Below are 21064 nucleotides of genomic sequence, written 5' to 3'. Positions count from 1 at the left end.
AAAATTTAGTAATTTGATAAAAATTTACTAATTCCTTACAATGTATCAGGATGCAAGGATTCTGAGATTTGCTTTTTAATTGTCTTTCCTCTAAAAGCTAATGGTAGGGAAATCATACAAGTCAATTGTGATGCAATATGTCAAACTCTATGATTGATTAAGCACAGAAGACGGCATTTTATCAGCGGAGAGGGCTCATTTCACAGAGTGAGTATTTCTTCAACATTAGTGAATAAAAACGGAAGGAGTCATGAGCTTTCCTGGTGGCTCAGTGGGTAAAGAATTGGCCTGCAATTCAGGAGATGCGAACTGGATCCCTGGGTTGGGAAGATTCCCCTGGAGGAGGGCATGGCAACCTACTCGAGTATTTTTGCCCGGAGAATCCCCATGGACAGAGAAGCCTGGAGGGCTACAGTCCATGGGGTCACAAAGGGTTGAACACTACTGAGTGACTACGCATGGATGCACTCATGATATTCATGCGGACAGCTTGAACAAACAATATGTTTAGGGAAATAAACTCAGCAGGACATGGGTGATGCTCAGGGTTGAGCATGAGTGAGTTGTGGAGGATGAAGACAGAAAGGTGGGCAGGGGTCAGAACTTATGCTATGCTTACAACGGAAACACTATCCTCTAGGCTAGGGTTTTACAGACATATTCAGGGAAAAGAGTCCTTGAGAGGCCCTTTGTAAAACAAACAAAACGCTGATATATTTAACTCTTTCTTATGTACTGGAAATAACTTTCCTAGCAGAAACTCTGACTGTGTTCTAGGTTATCAATATAAAATCACAACCACAAGCATAGTCACATCAGAATACATGAAATCCATTGTTTTTTTTTTTTTTGAGTTTTTCCCTTGATGTTTGTTTATTGCAGATCAATCACCAGCAAGAAGGAAAGAAGAGAAAGGTGACAGAAATTTCAGAAAATTTTAGGCAAGAAAAACTGAAAAATGAAACAATTCAATCCATTAACTTGATTCTTTCTGTAAACTAAGAAAAAGATGGTCAATATTTGACTTTAGCTAAAGGCACTTTCCTGTACTCCCCAGGTCTATAGATTTCTTGGTAATCTAGTTTAAAAAGTACTTCTGGATGCAGTAAGCAACTGAAATTTTTAAAGGGGTCCCAATATCAAGGCCAGTCCACTCCTTGTCAGGGGAGAGACAGGTATGGGAGGTCCTTAGACAAAGGACATCTGACAGAGAATCAGAAAATAGAACTAAAATGTGGAAGCTGGAAAGGTAGCCAATGTTACAGTAATCTGGGGGCTTCCCTAGTGGCTCAGTGGTAAAGAATCCGCCTGCAGTGCAGGAGACACAGGAGACACAGGTTCGATCCCTGGGTCGGGAAGACCCCCTGGAGGAGGGCATGGGAACCCACTCCAGTATTCTTGCCTGGAGAACCCCATGGACAAAGGAGCCTGGTGGGTTACAGTCCATGGGGTCACAAAGAGTCGGACATGACTGAGCGACTGAGCACACATGCAAGTTATAGTAATCTAGAGGACCAGGCAGAGGAAGAATGGGAGAAAGAGGGTACTTCAAGGATTAAAGGACTATCAGGCTATTTGGAGCTAATCCCATTCATGACGAATATGCCAGGAAACTGTCAATCTGCTTCCCTGGGTCCAACGCAGAGTTGTAGGAGTGTAAAAATATATTGGATAACATGGTCAGTGACAAGATTCAGAGTTAACATTCTTCTGGAAGATGGATGGGGTGGGGCTAGAAAGGCAACAAGATAATCAATCTAGGAGGGAGGGAATGTGGCCCTGGACTAGGATGTTTCCCTGGAGACTAGAAAGGAGTCATGGTGATAATCAAGAAGCTTTTGGGGATGAGGAAGCCACTGGGATAGAGAAGTAACCTGGGCAAGACAGAGGAAGGAATCCTGGATGGCTCCTAGGTCTTGGACAATTAGGTGAGTATAGTAGTACCAGTCACTGAGATGGGGAGAGCCTGGAGGGAAAACAAGTCTGGATAGGAAGTGGAGTGGCGGGATGAGTTAATTTGGGGTCCTGGCAGATGCAGGGTGGCTTTGGGGTGTCCAAGTGGAGATACCTTGGACTCAGAGTTACCTGCACTTAAAAATCTTCAGTTCAGGGTTCAGGTATACATCTGGGGTTTATCACAATGAAAGTAATAGTGAAAATCATGAAAATGGATGGCAGTCATCCCAGGTAAACATATAGAATAAGAAGAGGGGAGGGGTGGGAGGAGCATGAGGATGGGAAATGCCAAAGTTTTAAGGGGTACCAGGGGAAAAGGAAGCACACGAAGAGGAGGCAAGAGGGGAGAGATTTAGAAGGATGCCAACAAAAAACAGGTCAACAGACTACTGGAAAGGTCACTAAAAATTAACCCTACAAAGTATTCAACTCAAACCATTGTGTTGGGAATAGTGGAAGCAGTTTCAGGGGAATGTTATGAGCAGAAGTCAGGAAGTGTAGGCAGGGAGACAGGACAACAATTTTCTCTTGAAGTTTGTCCCAGGAATAAACGTGCCACCCTCGGAGCTTGGCTGAGCTGATGGTCACAGGGTCCTTGCAACTCTGGCATGCTGTCATTGCATGAAACTGGCCCTGGAGATGTCCTCGAGCCCCTTTTAGCTCTCGTGATAATTTTCCTTTAGTGGAACTAAGGTTCCTTGTCTAAGAACCGAAGCCTCTGATTTGACTGATCAAAGTTTATCACATGCATTGAAGCCACCTACTTGGCAGATGTAGTGAGATCTGGGCCCAGGACAGGATGCTAGGGCGTGGGAGGGGAAGAGAGCAGGTGGTAACTATGCAGATAGCATGCCTAGCAGAGGAGTTTGTTACATTTTCTATTTGTCTCTCAAAACAATTTTATAGGAATCACAAAAGCAATCTTATCATGGTTCTAGAAAAAGTTGGGATGTAGGATAGGGATTTCCACAGCTGTTTTTATTTCAAAGGCAATCTGATAAGACCATCAGAAGCCATTCAGAAATGGGTAATTCTACACACTTCAATAATTCAGATCGCTGTCAAAACATTGGGTGTTTTTGAAGCTATTGTTGTTTGTTTGCTGTTTACTAGTATGTAAGGAGTTGGCAATCATTTGGAAAACTCCTCATAGGCTGAACAAATACCAAAAAACTTCAGATGAGAGTGATTTGCTATTGCTTGTTTCAAAGATTTTTCAGGCACATCTTTACTTGATTTCTCAACAACCTAGAGGACAGGCAAAGGAGGTACAATTGCCCCTTTGGGTAGGAGGTAACTGAGATCTGTAGAGGGAGAGATTTGCTGGAGGTTCACAGCAATTCATTGCTACCCCAAAATCTAGAATTCAGGTCTCTTAACTGCAGCCCAGTTTCCCTATTCCAAACTGACAGATCAGCATCAACAGTTATCTGATGAATTGGAACAGTGTAGATAGGCAACTTGGCTAAATCAACCTAATATTCCTACTTTAATCTCAATTCCAGAATTTTGGCCTGAATTACTCAAGGCTCTACTTCTCTTGGCCTTGGAGAAGTGTATTTTTCTTTTATTTTTTTTATTGGTGTATAATTGCCTTACAATATCGTGCTAGTTTCTGTTGTACAGCAAAGTGTACAGACATACACACACACACACACACACACACTATATATATATATATATATAATCATGTTTTTTGGGTTTTCTTCCTTGTAGGTCACCACAGAGCACTGAATAGGATTCCCTGTGCTATACAGTAGGTTCTCATGAAGAAGTGTATTTTTCTTGAATTATCTTTCCAGTTAAATTTTCTCTACTAATTGTTAGCACTCCTTTTTGCTTTATGCTGTGTAGACTTGACTTGAAATGCCACAGGGATTTTGTTGGGTTTAAAGACGAAAGAAATCTTAAGGAGCCAGCAGCAAGCCAGTCATAAAATCAATCCAAACTTTCGTTGGTGTTTCTTTCTTTCTCCATCTATCAGGTTCCCGCTTTATATTAGTAAGATTGAAATTGAAATAAGCCTATTGCTGGTGGATTCATCTGTCACTTTCCTTGAAACTGGTGAACCCCATACGTTAGACAGTGATAGGAAAATACTGCCATTGTCTGTTAAGGAGTCTATGACATTTCAAGGCAAGAATGAATATATGGAAGAAGAAACTTATTTCTTCTTTACTAATGAAAGGGAAAGCCTGGAAGTGAATGATATGGGTAGGTTAAAAAAAAACAAAAAACCTTTACGTAACTTTTTTGCTGGGAGAGAAGACTGCGAAGCACATTTTCCAGGAAGTGTGGGCTGCGACGATTGTGCGCTCTTAACTAATCCTGAGTAAGGTGGCCACTTTGACAGTCTTCTCATGCTGCCTCTGCCACCTTCTCAGTCAGAAGACATCATTTCAACTCTAACGCAGCATGATCGAAACATACAGTCAACCTTCTCCCCGCTCCGTGGCCACTGGACCACCTGTCAGTATGAAAATTTTTATGTATTTACTTACAGTTTTTCTTATCACCCAGATGATTGGGTCAGCGCTTTTTGCTGTGTATCTTCACAGAAGATTGGACAAGGTAAGATGAACCATGGGTCTTCATTAACTAAATTTAGGGTTCTTATTGATGTGTGGGTTGGTTGGATTTAGTGCTACCCAAATGATGGACAATGTTAAGAACCCAAATAGATAAATGGTCTCGTCGCATAGTGGTTGTGGTCTAGTTAGTGAGATATTCTATTCTTTTCTCTGGTCAAGACCCTTGACTCTGGAGTTAGACTGCTGGGTTCAAATCTTGACTCAATCCCCTACTCGTTTTCCGATCCCGGGCAAGTTATTTTACATTTCTATGCCTCAGTTTCCACATCTGAGAAATGGGGATGATAATGGTACTCATCTCATAGATTAAATTCAAGCTAAGACCAGAACCAGGCACAAAATAAGTACTGTGGAGACATTAGCTATAATGATTTGTTTATGTTTTGCTTAAAAAGTAAACTTTTTTTTTTTTTCTGATGGAGACAACTATTTTTCTTCTAAATTTTCAACTAGAGAAGGAAAGCATCAATTTGACCTGAAAATTCATAGTGCTTCGGGTTAACATAGGCATAGAGAAGTCCCCAATTTGCAACTTTAAGTGGAAGTGGTGGTCTCTGTATAATTCTCAAATGCTGATTGTAGTTGTAAGCTGCTCAGTTTCCCTCTGAGATGTTGTGCATTCTTGAATAGCCAGACTTGTAGAACAGAAGAGTGGAGTAAGTTAGTAGGTTGCTCTGCATTCTTAAGAAAATGTTACCATTAGGATTTATTCTGTTTCCATGTGTTTACTCCTCTCCAGTGACAAGCATTATTGGCTGTGTTGACAAAATATCAATCATGGATGAAAAAGAGAAATTTTATCAATTATTTGTCTGGTCTGGATGTGGGAATTGTGGATGCACAGCATCTGGAGACTGTGTTTTCTCAGGGATGTGCAAGGGGTCTTTATTGAGCCGCCAACCTTGAATTACGACCATAAGATTTTCTAGCAGGATAAGGTGGGGCAGGCAGAATTGAGGCAATTCACTGGGTTACTACAAATTTTAGGTTTCACTGCTGAGAAGAGAGTGGGATTCTGTGTCTGGTTGTTTGTTCGTGGGCTGGTGGGCTCTGCTAATCAAATGCCCTGCCAATCAAATATTTCCCCTACCCTCAATAGGGGAAATATTGACCTGGGTAGATCCCTGGGTGGGGAAGATCCTCGGGAGAAGGGAATGGCAACCCACTCTAGTATTCTTGCCTGGAGAATTCCATGGAGAGAGGAGCCTGGTGGGCTACAGTCCATGGGGTCGCAAAGAGTCAGACACTACTGAGCGACTAACACATACACACACAGAGACTCAAATTTACCCTGGCACTTGGGTGTTCTGTTAATGACAGTGAAAGCTGCTGGCTAACTGGACCTTGTTTTGAATCTAAAACTGCAATATGAATACAAGAAAATGGCACAGAATTTGTAACCAAGTGACTTCCATACATTTAATTATTTTAGGACATCAGAAAATAAAATATCTCAACTTTTGGAATGAAAGATGATTTCTTTAAAAATGTAAATGCTTTTTGCAAATACTAAAGTTAAAAAGAGAGAGATGTAATTAGACTTTGAGTAATTGACACGCATTACAAATCCCCCTCTTTTTATAAAGCGCTGGATCACAAATGTTAAAACTAAGTGGGCAAATTAGCTCACCAGAAAACTATTTTATAGATTGTGTTTATAATGACCTATCGTTATTGAAGCAATGGGAAATATGACCATTAAAGAATGTTGCTGCTAATATACATGGAAAAATGTACAATTTGTGATGAAATTTCATTAGAATAGCTATGATTTCTACCTAGTGTTTCAGGCAACATCACATTTTCTTTGCTGGCTTTTGTAGATTTTTTAAACTGCTAATACTAAATATCACTAATTCAGTATCATTGCTTAGTCGCTAAGTAGTGTCTGACTCTTTGCGACCCATGGACTGTAGCCTGCCAGGCTCCTCTGTCCATGGGATTTTTCCACTAAGAATACTGGAGTGGGTTGTCATTTCCTTTCAAGGGATCTTCCCCACCCAGGGATTGAACCTGCGTCTCCTGCATTGGGAGGCGGATTCTTTATCATTGAGCCACCTGGGAAGCACCAGTCCAGTGTACTAATGTGTTATCATTCCCCATTTATATTCGCAAAGCCCTTCTTGTGTTGCTGAGGCCATGGAAGTGATTGTAGAGGCAGACATCTTTAGCTGCCTTCTTCAAAATTACAATTTCTCATGTCCCTGTCATTTCAAAAATAGATAGAAGACGAAAGGAATCTTCATGAAGATTTTGTGTTCATGAAAACGATACAGAGATGCAATAAAGGAGAGGGGTCCTTATCCTTACTGAACTGTGAGGAAATTAGAAGCCGGTTTGAAGACTTGGTCAAGGTAAGGACCTCGGTCGTTGGGAAAAATATCATTGAAAAGTTTTGGAGGGGGGAACCTGCTAGGTTGGTAAACTAAAACCTAACCATGTAAAAGTTTAAACATGTGTCAGGTATATGCTATAGATACAGGTAGACATACATATGTACACACGTGTATATGGGTGTGTATATGAAAAAGCAAAATTGAAGCCAAAACCCTATGGTTAAAAGGGAAAGGAAAGTTTAAAGTGTGCTTGCTCATAGGAATGCCCTTAAGAAGAACAAAAAAGGCTCTCTGGAGAAAATACACACTTTCCTGGGCACATTCACATATGCATGCGAGCTCAGACAGGCAGATGCCTCGGGGGGAAAGGATGAAGTCCACCACCTTGCTTTTTGCATTTTCTTATCTTTCCATCCAAATCTTAGTGCCTTCCCACTGAGGACCCAGGGTCTGGTCCCCATTTCCCAGGGAAGCGCTAAACACTGGCCACTGCAGTGTTGGCAGGCCACCAGTTAAGGGTTTGCCTTCACTGGGGGTGATGGGGACTTCTGAGCACTGATAGACTCTTAACATGTGAAGGAACGCTTTGCTTCTCTCATGATGGAATTTCAGGTACCACGTAAGTAAGATCTTTTCCTTTTACTGTGAGGAGAGGTGTGGGCAATGGGTGATGGACTGTCTCAGTGCCACTCGAACCAGACTCCATAGAATACCCCCTGCTCATGGAGCCAGTCTGCTCTACGGCCAATCAAGACCCAAGGCAGAGAGTTTGAAGTTGTCTTGCCCAACAGACTGGTGCCCAGCATTAAGTCACTGCAGTGGTTTATGTTGTTGTTTAGTCGCTAAGTTGTGTCCGACTCTTTGTGACCCTATGGGCTGTAGCCCGCCAGGCTCCTCTGTTCGTGGGATTTCCCAGGTGGAATACTGGAGTGGGTGGCCACTTCCTTCTCCATCAGTGACCTATGATGGGTACCTAAAGCAAGAGTTTTGGGACAGTTTACTGAGGATGTGCCTACAATATTAATCCCATCGTCGTAGACAAGGGGTCTAGGAGCTCTTTCTCCAGAACAGCATCTAGAAATCGTTGTGCCTGTTTCCCCCTCAGAACAAAGTTAAACATCTTGGGCCCTCAGGGGACTTGGGGGTTGTGAGTAGGAGGCCACATCCAGGCTGAGGACAGTGCTGTGCCAGGTGGGTGGGTAGCTAGAGAAACCAACAGGAGTTCTCAGATACAGATAATGTGTCATTTAACCCAGGAGTGGAAGGGCCCGAGATCTTATTTCTGAGCTTTTTCCTGTCCTCCTATACTGTCCCTGGTATATCATTTAATCCAGTAGTGAGGACTCTGGGAGCTTATCCCTGAGTCACCTATGGGAATCAGAATGCAGCTCAAATCTGTGGCTGGCTTTTAGGTTCTCCACAGGAATACAGGTTTTAGAGGAAGACTCCTAACTCTTTACATGCAAGGCTTGGAAATGATTTGAGCTTCTCTGGTTCCTTGAGGCTTCTGGCCAGTATTACAGAATATTGGAAGGTGTTGCAAATTTAAATGTGAATAAATCCACTTTGAGATCAATGCTTAGCATATTAAATGTGCTTGACTATGTGATCTTGAGCAAATGACTTCACCTCTCTGGGCCTCATTTTTCTCAGTTATCCTATGAGAGGGCTGAGATGTTCCGCCAGGCACTACCAGCTTCGACATTCTATAATTCTCAGATCAGCCGCCAGTTCCCCCAAAGGCATTGAGAATGGTTGTTGGTTTCTTCCCTCCCTCTTACTGAGAGTTTACTGTTGTATTCCAATATCTCATGGCTATATTTCCGGTCAGATATGCAAAGCTTCCCAAATCAGCTACCAGGAGAAAAGCAATGAAAAAGTCAGTTTGGTCTCTCTGCTTATACTTGCATGAAAAAAATGGCAGCTCCCGAGTTTCATATTCTGAAAAGGCAGACCTTCCCAGGCATGTCCACCAGAGTGCCTCCTGTGAAACAGAGGAAGCCTCTTGCCTCCACTGCTGTGGGGTAGAATCCGAGTCAATGTCATCTGCACCTCCGATGCCCACGACAGTCGGACCCAAAATACTCCAGCTCCCCCTCCTCTTCCAATGACTGACCCCACTCCAATATCCATGCCATGAAACTTCTCATTCTAAAACAAAATATTTTGGACTTTTTTTTTTTAACCCAACAGGCCAACAACAAAATAATCCCAAATTAGATCATTTGTATTCTTAGCTAATGTTAACAGGCTTCCCTTCTGGGTCACAATCTGACTACTCCAGAGCAACCTAAAGTTTGAAGCTCAGGAATGGATGTTCAAAATCATCAGATCCAATTATCAACCCAGAGCTGCTGCTTCTCCCCACAGTCTCTACCCAGCAGTCCCTCCATCTCTGTTGGAACGCCTCTAGTGACAAAGAACTAATTCCTGAGGCAGGTAGAACCGAGCTGTCACTCTGGGCAGAAGATGGGATTCATGGTTGCTATTAGGTAAATGGAGGCAGCATTTTAACCAGTATAATTTCACATTAAATCTTCCTCCCCCCCCCCCAACTGCCTGTTAGAATGATCAGTTCCTGGATTGTCTGCTGGCCAATGCCCACGATGTCTTTGATAAGGTCAGAGCATCTCCTTTTCGAGTTAAAGATCAACCTATCCAGCCCTGCCAATAGAGTTCCCACTAAGAGAGAAATAACTCCTTCTAGATTTTCTAAAATCAACTTTAAAAAGTCTGTCAGTTGAGGTGGGGATTGAAGCAAGAGAAGGGGGAAGGCTCTGGGGTGTGTGGCTGGGGGAAAGTTCACAGAAAGGCAAGGCCGGACGCATAAAAGACAAACTTTGCTGACTTCACATTTTCATGTTGGCCAAGCCCTGACACCAGGGCAACCACCTAGTCTAAAAGTATCTCGACTTCGATCATCACACTCCATCTTTTGAAAAGACACGAAATACTCTTTTGTTGGCTTATTATCTTACAAACATTTTCCTGTCGCCGCACTTTCAAGCCACCACCCTTGAGCTCAAGTGGAAAGTTGAAGCTCTGAGCCCCATGCAAGCATTTTGAGGCGCAGGTTGCCCATTAGGCTCCATGACTTATACTCTCACACCTGACACCTGAGCCCCTCAGTAGTAACAACACTAATTCCTTTTAAGGGAGGAACAAAAAGGAGGGGTGCTGTGGAAAATTGACTCCAGGAACAGGAAGGATCACAAGCCTTTGATTATCCAAAGATGTGAAAATATTATTGCCTTCCTCCTTTGTGCTCAGAGCAGAGGGTGATGGTGTGGGTTAAGCCCTGCCTCAGAGTGTGATCTCATAGTTTCTACTCTCGGCTTCAGCCTCAGACTCCTTGGGTGACCTCATGCCTGCCAGTTAAGCCCACCAGACCTTTTATTCAGTATCTTTAAAATGGCAACAGCAGCCTTTACTACCTTCCAGACTGTGTAGACGACACTCTCTGCTAGCTTTCGTAAGGGCCTCTAACCATCCTGCAGTTGCTAGTGAGAAGCAACCCCTTAAGAAGTACTGTGTTTGCCTTGGAATCTCAGCTGCACTGAGACATTACTTAGGTTTCTTCTATGTAGATTATTCTAAATAAGAACAGGCCACATGAGGCAACCAACAACAAGAGAATCTCTTCAGCCCATTGAAATGGACAACAAAATTTAAAAATGTCTGAGGGTCTTTTCAGGGTCTGGGATTTCTTCCCAATGTCAAACTTACTACTTCCATTTCCTAAGAGGTTTCAGACTAAGTTTATTCTAATAGATACACATCATTTTTATGTTTATTAACATTCTATCTACCAGTTCCCAAGGAAGAATCAGCTCCTCATTCAGCATTATTTGTCGATATCTCTCAGAGCTGGGGAGGTTGGGGTCAGAGGAGGGGTCAGGATGGCAACCTCTGGCCTGGCACAATAACAGAGCCCAAATTCTGTCTCAGGTCTACCCCTGGGCTTTCTGGGCTGTCAGCTCATCTGTCAAAACCCTGGGCTCTGAATTACAGTAGGATGGAATTAATGACAAGCTCAGAGTCTATACGATAATCCTGACCAGAAACAGACAACAGAGTAATGACAGATGTCAAATGCATGCAACCTCTCTCTAAAGGCCCCGTCAGAGTTCCTTTCAAAATGACCTTTTGCTATGATTCTTATTTTAGGATATAATGCAAAACAAAGAAGTAAAGAAGAAAGAAAAAAACTTTGAAATGCACAAAGGTAGGTTGCTCTTTACCATTCCTATGAATACTTAAAAGCAAAAAGGAAGCTTTAGGCTGATTGTATTGAACAACGCCAAGCTGAATCAGGGAACCTTTAGCCCTGGAAATAAAGCAGGAACATGGCTGCGAAATCAACATCTTCCTTGGTGCCTGTTACTTGGAAAGGATTTGTGTGGACATATTTACAGGGAAGGCTGTGCTCCTTTAGTGCTGACAATACCAAGTATGAAGAAATTGTATTATTTTCAACACTTTACAGCAACCATACAGCCTAGCGCCACCTACGGAGGATAAGATGACCAGACAGTCGGCATTTGGTAGTGGTGTCATTCATCACTCAATGATGACAGTTTTTCATGGGGAACCACAGCCAGTAGAACCTCAGGGATCAAGAAGTGATTCAGTATGACAGCCTTGTTCTTTGCTCTATTCTTGATGTCTGAGCATCTCAAACATCCCAGAGTTGAAGGGACTTCTTGACGGTCCTCAAATCTCATACCATTCCCAGGTCATGAATCTCCTTCACACTAGCACTAACCATCTTCCCTCTGAACAAACATGCCTAGACACCTTCTAGCTCATAAAGCAGCCTGGGCCATCTTTGAATGACTAATAATTAAAAGAAGGTTACTATATACTCAAGAGAAGTCTTTTCTTCTCTGGAGTTGAAATTTATTCTTGTAATCTCCATTCACTGAATTGACTTCTGATCTTTGGGGCCATACTAAGCAAAGTATATAATTCCTCTTCCATACAGCAGCTGTCCAGATGTTGAAAATGGCAATCATGGCCCCTGAGCCTTTTCTTCTCCAGGATAAACCTCCTCAGTGTCTTCCACTGTTCCCCCTTTCCAGGATTTTTCTTTCTTTTTCTGGACACACTGACTTCCCTTTTCCTATTAGAATGTAGCACCCAAAACCAATATAATAATTCCTGGGGTGACCTGAGCAGCTGAGTACGGGAGAAATGGAGTGTTGGTAGATGGGTGTTGTTAGAGAGACTACTATATCACAAAGTCAGTGTAAAGATGGTATGGCTTGTACAAATTTAATATACACAAAGAAATGCATTCATACATATAGAGATACAGATACTGTTCTCTGAGGCAAAGAGCTTGCTTTAACTGTTGGTCTGAATGCAAGGGGTTGCCTGATTTCCATGAAGGCTTTGCTTTCAGAATGACTGTAAAATATGTTGAGTGATACCAAATTGTTAATTGCCATGAAATTTGAGGAACGCACTTCATGTGGGTGCTGCCTAGCAGCCTTTGAGAAAATGATATACTTAACAAAACTGATCATTTAGGTCACACAACTTGACTCAGTATTTATAGGAGACCTACAAGGTGTCCAGCTCCAAGCTCATTACTGGGAAAAAAAAGGAACTTCCACATCATGTCCACACTTAGAAGATCAGCACAGCTAATTAAGGAGCAAGTCTACACGAGAAATGGTTGGAGGCAGATATACTGTGGCCAGTGCTTGACCAAATCAGGCACCGTGAGCATCTTACTAGTTAAGTGTGTAGGCATGACCTTGGGGCTCACTAAGATGACCAATGGATGGGAGCTTTCTTAAAAGTAAGATTCAAAATGTGTTTAAAGAGGATCATTTATCTTTAGCCCGTGTCAATCTATGTAAAGCGAAGTCAAGTACTGAACTACTCTTGGAAGAATTGGGCTCAGTGGAAATAATCAATTCAATTGTTTAGATTTTAGAAACAAACTTTGCCCTCTGTGGGAGGGATTTCAGGCCATCTTATGCTTCCATTCACATAATCTGTTTAAGTACAGTCTCTATGATTCAGCTGCAGAACTAGACTAAATTGTTTGGTGGCCAGTTTCGTGTTTCTTTGGCCTGACAGTTGGCCTTTGGTTTCATTTCAGGTGATCAGGAGCCTCAGATAGCGGCACATGTCATCAGTGAGGCCAGTAGTAAAACAACCTCTGGTAAGTCCAAAGCATCTGCGCATCAGTCACCTGAGTGAGGGGCAGGCTAGGAGGCTACAGTTGGGCAGCCTAACGATTAGGCTCCTCTCTTCCTTTGGGGCCCAATTTACAAAGCTCCCCAGACACGTCTCATGCGCTTGCCTTTGTCTTCAAAGTGGGCTCAAATGCACAGATGGGACTTAGAGGGACAAAAGGCAGTGGAAAGCAATCCTGATGGACTCATTAGGTTCTTGCTCTGTGGCTGATTCTGAATTATGAATTACTGGGTGGAGGGACCATTATGCTGACAACATAGAAGAGGTGGCAGGTAGTGACCTCTTGACTGGGAGCATCCCTCATTCTAACCCCTCTTCACTGTGTGTAAATGGGCCTCAAGGGGTATTTCCTGCCATCTTCCAATCCCTGTATGATTAATCCCCACCTCTTTGGGGCCAACCTTAGGGAAATTAAAGGTAAAATCATTCTGCAAAGATCAATAGGTGCCGGGACATTAGATTTTTCAGTGAAGTAACAATAGATGACATACTGGAATCTTTTCAACTCTGAATGATATTTCTTTCCATATATGTTCTGCCATGATTCTAGCCCTCAGATCTTTTTTCCCAAATCTGTACCTCATACTAACTGGTGTTGGAGAATGTGGCCCCTCTGATAAACGGATGGAAATATACACATTAGCATAAAATCTCCCATCTACATAAATGCAGGCCAAGAGCATTAGAGCAGTCTTTGAAAATTTCAGCACAGTGCTCTGGAATGGAGTTCTAAGCAGTGTGTGTGTGTGTGTGTGTGCGCGCGTGCGTGTGCATATGCATATGCATGTGTGTGAGACACAGAGAAACAGAAACCAAGAGAGAGGAAAGGAGATACAGCCTCATCTCTGAGGTGGCTTGGGCTTCTCAGTGGGCATAACACATAGGTGGCTATCCCGGATCATGGAGTAGGAGCGCTGGATAGAAAGGTTTTGAACACTGAGGCTTAAGAACCATGACTGCCACTTGCTGGGTGACCTTGGGCAAGTCCCTTTACCTATGCAGCAGTTTCCTGTCTCACTTACTTCACAAGGTGACTCTGAGCATCAAATCAGCTAATATGGAAGAAAGTTATTCTGTCAAGCACTGTACAAATCTAAAGTGTCATTCCTTAACTGACTTCCCTGTAGCTGTCAGAAGAGTAACATAAAGCCCTTTTTGAATAACACTTACTCCCACAATGTTTCGTAATTCTGCCAGTACCCCTTTCTCAGAAAATACACTTAGGGGAGAGTATCACAACCATATCAGCATGTCCAGGGTGTTCATCCACATGATACTCTCTCATCCGGATTGGATGGATGCCAGCCACAGAGACACCTCTTAGAAGAATAGCTTGCCTTGGATAGATGTCATGGTGCTCCCACATCCTGTCAAAAGGTCCATGATGGCTCTTGATCCTAATGTAGTTGACAGTCTGCAGCCCAGTAGGTTTGCAGAGGATCAGATGAGAGTCACATTTCTTACCCCACCCCAGCCACAAACCTCCCAGACCTACTTGGTCATGCTGCTCTAATCCTGACCTACCTCTTACAGCAAGGACAAAAATTAGGTAAGGACTTGATAACAATAAACCTTGTGGACAGAAAGATAGGGAAACCGCTCATGTTTTCTCAATCAGATAGTCTAAAAGTGAACACATCATAATGAAGCCTTTCTAGAGTGGTCTGGAGGCCCACGCAATGTCAAGTATTTCACGATGCCTTTCCTGATTACGGAAGGGTGAGACTGAACAGGTGGCGTCTTGTACCCTGATAGGCCGAAGACCACCAAGCAGGAGTGAAAAAGAAATAGCTCAAGGAAGCAAACGCATCAGTACTTTCAGTTCTCCCCACCCCACCCCCCGCAGCCTTGCTCTCTGTGGGAGCTGAGATTTGAAATCGGCTGCACACACTACTTTGAACCCACTCAACATCTCAGCCGAGAAAATGGCACATTGTTGGTGGGTACTCTGGCTTAGCCACAAGAATACAGGCACTTTCAAGTTGGTGGCGCCCACTACAATGGGAAATCAAAACACACAGTGAAATGACAGGTTTATTTTCATACTTCCTTGCCTAATTTTAGTCGTTGCTGTGGGAGGCAGATTGGGTTTGCAAGAGCCCGATCAGGTAGGAAGAAATGGGGGTCTTGTCTTTGCTCTATGCTGCGGCTGAATGAGACAGATCAGCAAGTCTTTGACTTTAGAAAATTCAAGGAAAGCAAGATATGAAAGTTGATATTAGTAACGCTTTGAGCATTTTGGCACGCATGATTTATGACACGGGATTTTTTAAGTCATTCGCACTGGCTGAAGTTCAAGGGTCAATTGGCTTTAAGAGTTTTTAAGGGGAGAAGGAAACTCCCTTTGCTCGGTTACTTGAGTTAGTCTGCACAGCGAGTCTCAGAGAGATTGACTTGCCCAAGCTTGAATAAGATCTGGATTGGAACCCAGCTCTGTCCAACAGTGCAGCCCAGGCTGGTTGGTCAGCCGTGGCTCCTCCATAGTCTCTGAGGGCTGGAGGGGTCCTTTAGACTCCCTGACGCCACAAACTTGCCTTCCTGTATGAAGCCAGTATCCAGTATGGAACTCTATTGTCTGTGAGAATCTGAATCATGTATGCACAACCTCACCATGGCTTTCCCCCTTCTCCATTACAGTTCTCCAGTGGGCCCCCAAAGGATACTACACCCTAAGCAACAACCTGGTAACCCTCGAAAACGGGAAACAGCTGGCCGTGAAAAGACAAGGATTCTATTACATCTACACCCAAGTCACCTTCTGTTCCAATCGGGAAACTTTGAGTCAAGCTCCATTTATAGCCAGCCTCTGCCTGAAGTCCCCAAGTGGATCAGAGAGAATCTTACTGAGAGCTGCAAACACCCACAGTTCTTCCAAACCATGCGGGCAGCAATCCATTCACTTAGGAGGAGTCTTTGAATTGCAATCGGGTGCTTCGGTGTTTGTCAATGTGACTGATCCAAGTCAAGTGAGCCACGGGACGGGCTTCACATCATTTGGCTTACTCAAACTCTGAACGGTGTAAGCCAGCAGGCTGCGGCTGGGCTGATGCTGGTGGTCTTCACAATCCAGGAAAGCAGTTAAGACAACTTCCCCGTTGAACTGCCTATTTATAACCCTAGTATCCTCCTGACGGATAACTATTTATTATACATCCCAAGGCATGTAGGGCTGCAATGAGTAAATTACTGGGCAGGGGAAACCCCAACAGGCCCTGATCCATAAGAGCTTATATTCTGAAGCAGCAACCCCACTGACACAGACATTCAGAGTCCTGTGAAAAGACACCATTATGCACAGCTCAAATTTGAGTAAACAGCAGAAAATTAGCCAAGTTTAGTTTTGTTTCTTTGCATGCAGTGTCTTTCAGTGGAGGATGTATTTGATTTCTCAGTGAAGATGCTGAAGGGAAACGGGGAGCTTCAGCTCACATTCAATCATGGTGGATTCTGGGTCCCTGGGGCCCTGGTGGAGATGGGGCAGACTTTAGGAAGTATAAGGCAGTAGAGAACCAAAACCCTACCCCCACCAGCCACCCTGACACTCATTCTCATCCTCTCTTTCTCTCCTACATACACACACACACACACACACACACAGAGTCAGGCAGTTGCTCATCAAGTATCTTATTTCAACCCTGTTCCTGTCTCCACTACTGTTGATGGGGTGGGGGGTGGGGGGAAGAGAAGTCAGCTCTGAGGCTGCACACTCCTCCCTGAGAAATGACTGTATTTAAAGGAAACCTATTGTATCTACCTGTAGTCCTCATTGTTTCCAGAATGAAGTTGTGATTATCTTATTTATTTTTTGAATAATAAAGATCTCTTAACATGATTGTTGTTACTTTGCATCTGAAGCCCCAGGCAGGGGTGTGAGTTTGGGGGAGAGGAAGAGTGTGGTGTTTTCAGAAACTTGGTTCTGAAGCTTGTGGCACCACAAAATATCTTGGTGAAAGTACACTCCCTGGAGGGCTGTGATAGCCTCTGATGGATGACAGGGGAGCTTAGCCAGTGAGAAACTTGCTCTGGAAATGTTGCTGCTGCTGCTGCTGCTAAGTCGCTTCAGTCGTGTTGGACTCTGTGCGACCCCATAGATGGCAGCCCACCAGGCTCCCCTGTCCCTGGGAGTCTCCAGGCAAGAACACTGGAGTGGGTTGCCATTTCCTTCTCCAGTGCATGAAAGTGAAAAGTAAAAGTGAAGTCGCTCAGTCCTGCCTGACTCTTAGAGACCGCTCCTCCGTCCATGGGAGTTTCCAGGAAATGTTGCAGGGGATTGCAGAGAGGCTGGGTTTTCTTCTCAATTAGTCACACCTAAGTGAAGCTTAAATGAGAAGCAGTTGCTTATCTTTTTAATAGCTGTCGAAGTGGTTCCACCTTAGGTAAGAGGACATGGAGCAGGGACCAACCGAGGGGAAGCATTTGTCCCTCGGTCTCAGTTGGAGGTGACAAGACTGAGGTCACCTCCAATTGAGGGGGTTTTCACACAAGACGCCCAGAGTGGCTTCATCTGCCTTACCAGTAGAGGGCCCTTCCTCTGGCAAATACAAGCAGAAAAATATTACTGTAGCAATAAGAATGAGGCTGAGGAGAGGTCGGTACAGTTCTTGGCTGCTGGTCCTGCTCTTTGGTCCTCTGGACAGCACAATCCCTTCTTGGCTGAGTGACTCAGAAGGCCTTAGAGCATGAATTTCTAACATGAGGCTGAAGAGTTGCTGGACAAACTTGCTGGCTTGTGTACTTTCTCCAACAAGGGAAGTTTGGTCTGAGCCTGGGTGACATTGTGGGTTCAGAGATATGTCCACAGTGCTGTCTTGTCCTCTGGAGTGAAAATCCTTCTACAGTGTCACTCTCACATGGGAGACTTGAAGGAAGAGGGGCAGAGGCGGGGGCAGCAAGAAGACCCTGGTCCTGATCTTCTCACACGTAGGCCAGGCCCCCATCTTGCTGACGGGAAGGCTTGGCCCAGTCCCAAGAGAAGATAATACACCGGCCATGACTGTCCCCTCTCACAGTTGATGAAAACCCACTGTGGAGCACAGCCTTGGGTGGGCAAGAGGGTCATTAGAAGGGAATTCATGTCCAGGCCTTTCTACACTCACATCCTCTGATTGAAACCTTGTCCCTGCACTTCACCCTGCCTTCTTCTTCTTTGGAAACCATGATGTTCCAGGCTATCTCTACCTCTAGGAACCGAGTGGCTAATAAAATCTGTTATCAGAAGGAATGCTGTAGACACAGAACCTCAAAATTTCTAGGCTATCTCCTCTGCTGCCATGCTTCCTGCTGCTGCTGCTAAGTCGCTTCAGTTGTGCCCGACTCTGTGCGACCCCATAGACGGCAGCCCACCAGGCTCCCCTGTCCCTGGGATTCTCCAGGCAAGAACACTGGAGTGGGTTGCCATTTCCTTCTCCAATGTGTGAAAGTGAAAAGTGAAAGTGAAGTCGCTCAGCCGTGCTTCCTACTATCCTCTAAATGACACCTCCCACAGCCCCAGCCTAGAACTTTCTCCTAAGTGTCAGCCTTACAATCCAAGTGCCTTCAACCCTTCAGATGGCTTCCACCTGAGGTCAGCCTTACCCTTGCCAAGAACTCAAAGGCCTGTCCCCTCCTGCTCTACCTGTTCACAGGGGGTCATCTCTCCCAGCTCAGGGGTTGAATGAACCCCTTCAGGCTACTAATGTCATGCCTTTGGTCCTGACCTGCCTCCTAGAGTGTGTCCCCTCTGCTCACATTTCCAAATGGTGGGCCCAGGGGTCAAATCCAAGGTATCCATATGGAGCCCTTGATCTTAACCCTGCACAACGGGACCCACTTTCAGTGTTGCCCGAGCCACCAACCAGGCCTGACCCCTCACTGCCCTCAATCCCACATCCTGTCCCCCTAACCCAACACATCAATCTTATTTCTTAAATAGCTCTTAATCTACTTCTATCTCTACTGCCAGGATCCTAGTCTGAACTCCTGTCGTCTGTCTTCTGGAAGTGACAACAGCCTCCTAGACTCCCTGCCTCCACGCCTGCTCCCTCTCATCCATTCATCCTTCTCATCCATTATTCAGCAGCCAGAGAGAATTCTTAAATACAATCCTGATGTCCACCACTCCCCTCCTTTTTAAAAAAAAAATATTTATTTATTTGGCTATGCCTGGTCTTAGTTGTAGCATACAGGATCTTTAGTTTTGGCATTTGAACTCTTAGTTCCGGCATGTGGGATCTAGTTCCCTGACTAGGGATTGAACCCAGCCCCCTGTACTGGGAGTGCCAAGTCTTAGCCACTGGACCACCAGGGAAGTCTCACGCCCCTCTCCTTCTTAATCACCTGAGAATAAAGACCAAAAATAACGAACTGATTTTTTTATCCTGCCAATACCTGTCCCAGTGTAAGTGCCAACCCTTAGCTCCTCTGAGCAAAGCTACAAATGCTTTCCTGCCTTAGGAGATGGGAGTGTAATTTTCTCTGCTTGTGACCCCATTTCCCTCCCCACTGTCCCCTGCACTGAGGCTCACAGCACTTACAAGTTTAAGGTGTTTCCTCCTACGTTGGGAGCTGCTTAGGGACCAAGACTTTTTCTGTGACAGTAAGGAAGACCTTTTCCAAGACAGTAACTTCGGCATCTACTGACGGTCTGGCACAGAATTGGTTCTTTATTCTTTGTGTGGGAAGGAATCAGTGAATTAGTGCATGTAGCTGCTTCCAACCCAGGAGTCCATGAAATAATTCTGTGTTGGTGAAAGCAAGAATTTGCCATACTGTAAAAACCTTCATGACATAAAAAATATCTATAGGATGAAAATATACTCAGGGAGTAGAAAATGACTGAAAATTATACTGTCGATAAAAACAAAGAATATATTTTTATTATATTTTGCAAAATAGTACATGATCATTGGCAAGATAGTCCATGATGTTGGTTACAAACTTCATGTAATATTTTCAAAGTTGTTCCAGTAAATGACAAGGACTTGGGTCCATTTCTGATCTACCTATATTAATAATATTCTGATCATAAATTATCGAACTGAATTTATTTTTGTAAATGTATCACTCTGCATTCCCGCTAAAGAGTGGGGAGAGGAATGCTTGAAATGATCAGTGATTTTTATTTTCAGATAAAGAGAAAATAAAGTATAAACAGGTCTGTCTGTGTTCCTTGATAAGAAGCAAATGTCTACAAAAGGAACAGTGTGCCCTGGCAAGCTATCAATACAGGGGCCCCAGTTAAAAAGAAACAACATATAGATTCCTGGGCTCCAGGAGGGAACACATTTTGTGTTGAATTTGACTATTTCCAGAGGGCCTGACTGCATTGTTAGAAGTCTAAGCACTGCCTTAGGCCTTTAGAGCAGTCTGAAATACTTTGGAGACATAAAAAGGGAACATGATTTTCATTATTTTTCTTTTGCTCTGTGAAGCACATCTCCATTAAAAAAAAAAAAAAAAACCAAAACCGGAAATCCTCAGTGTAGTACAGTGGTTAAGTCTGGAGTCAGACAGAGACAGTCTTAATCCAGGCTCCACTGTTTTTCCAACATCATCACCACGGACAATTCATTTCATCTCCTCTGGGCCTCGGGATCCTCATCTGTAAAGTGAGGAGATGCTAAAAATACCTGCTTTGCAAAGTTGATGAGGATTCGATGAGACCATTCTCAGAAAGCCCCCAGCAGAGTCTGCTCTCTGGACCAGATCATCCTATAAAGAGCACCAAGGGGAGTGCCCATGTGGTCCCCAGCACACCAGCCTGCATCCAGTGCCATAGGTAGACAGGATGGCACCTTAAAATGTTTGAAACTTCCGAGACCAAGGTGAACAGCAGCCCAGGTACACATGAAAGGCCTTGCCATGCAGTAGACCAAAGACCACACCCAATTTGAAGCAAAGTGAAAGCAAAAAAAAAAGCAAGTCTAGAACAAGAACATATACCGAATATTAGAGCAGGTCTGTGTGTAGCAAAGACTTTCCTACAGTTTCATT

General features: G+C 43.9%; 1 protein-coding gene across 1 annotated transcript; it reads left to right on the top strand.

Annotated features, from left to right (window-relative positions):
- Window positions 1–4080: 4080 nt before the first annotated feature.
- CD40LG (CD40 ligand) lies at window positions 4081–16925 on the top strand. Its single transcript, XM_027534799.1, has 5 exons — window positions 4081–4527; window positions 6770–6901; window positions 11051–11108; window positions 12996–13058; window positions 15731–16925. Exons 1-5 carry the CDS (start codon window positions 4372–4374, stop codon window positions 16105–16107), a joined length of 786 nt encoding a protein of 261 aa, XP_027390600.1. The 5' UTR covers window positions 4081–4371; the 3' UTR covers window positions 16108–16925.
- Window positions 16926–21064: the final 4139 nt, after the last annotated feature.

This window comes from Bos indicus x Bos taurus, chromosome X (genome assembly GCF_003369695.1).
Source record: "Bos indicus x Bos taurus breed Angus x Brahman F1 hybrid chromosome X, Bos_hybrid_MaternalHap_v2.0, whole genome shotgun sequence".
Lineage (NCBI taxonomy): Eukaryota > Metazoa > Chordata > Mammalia > Artiodactyla > Bovidae > Bos > Bos indicus x Bos taurus.
The sequence above is the reverse complement of the archived record's forward strand: the minus strand, read 5'-3'. Positions and strand labels throughout refer to the sequence as shown.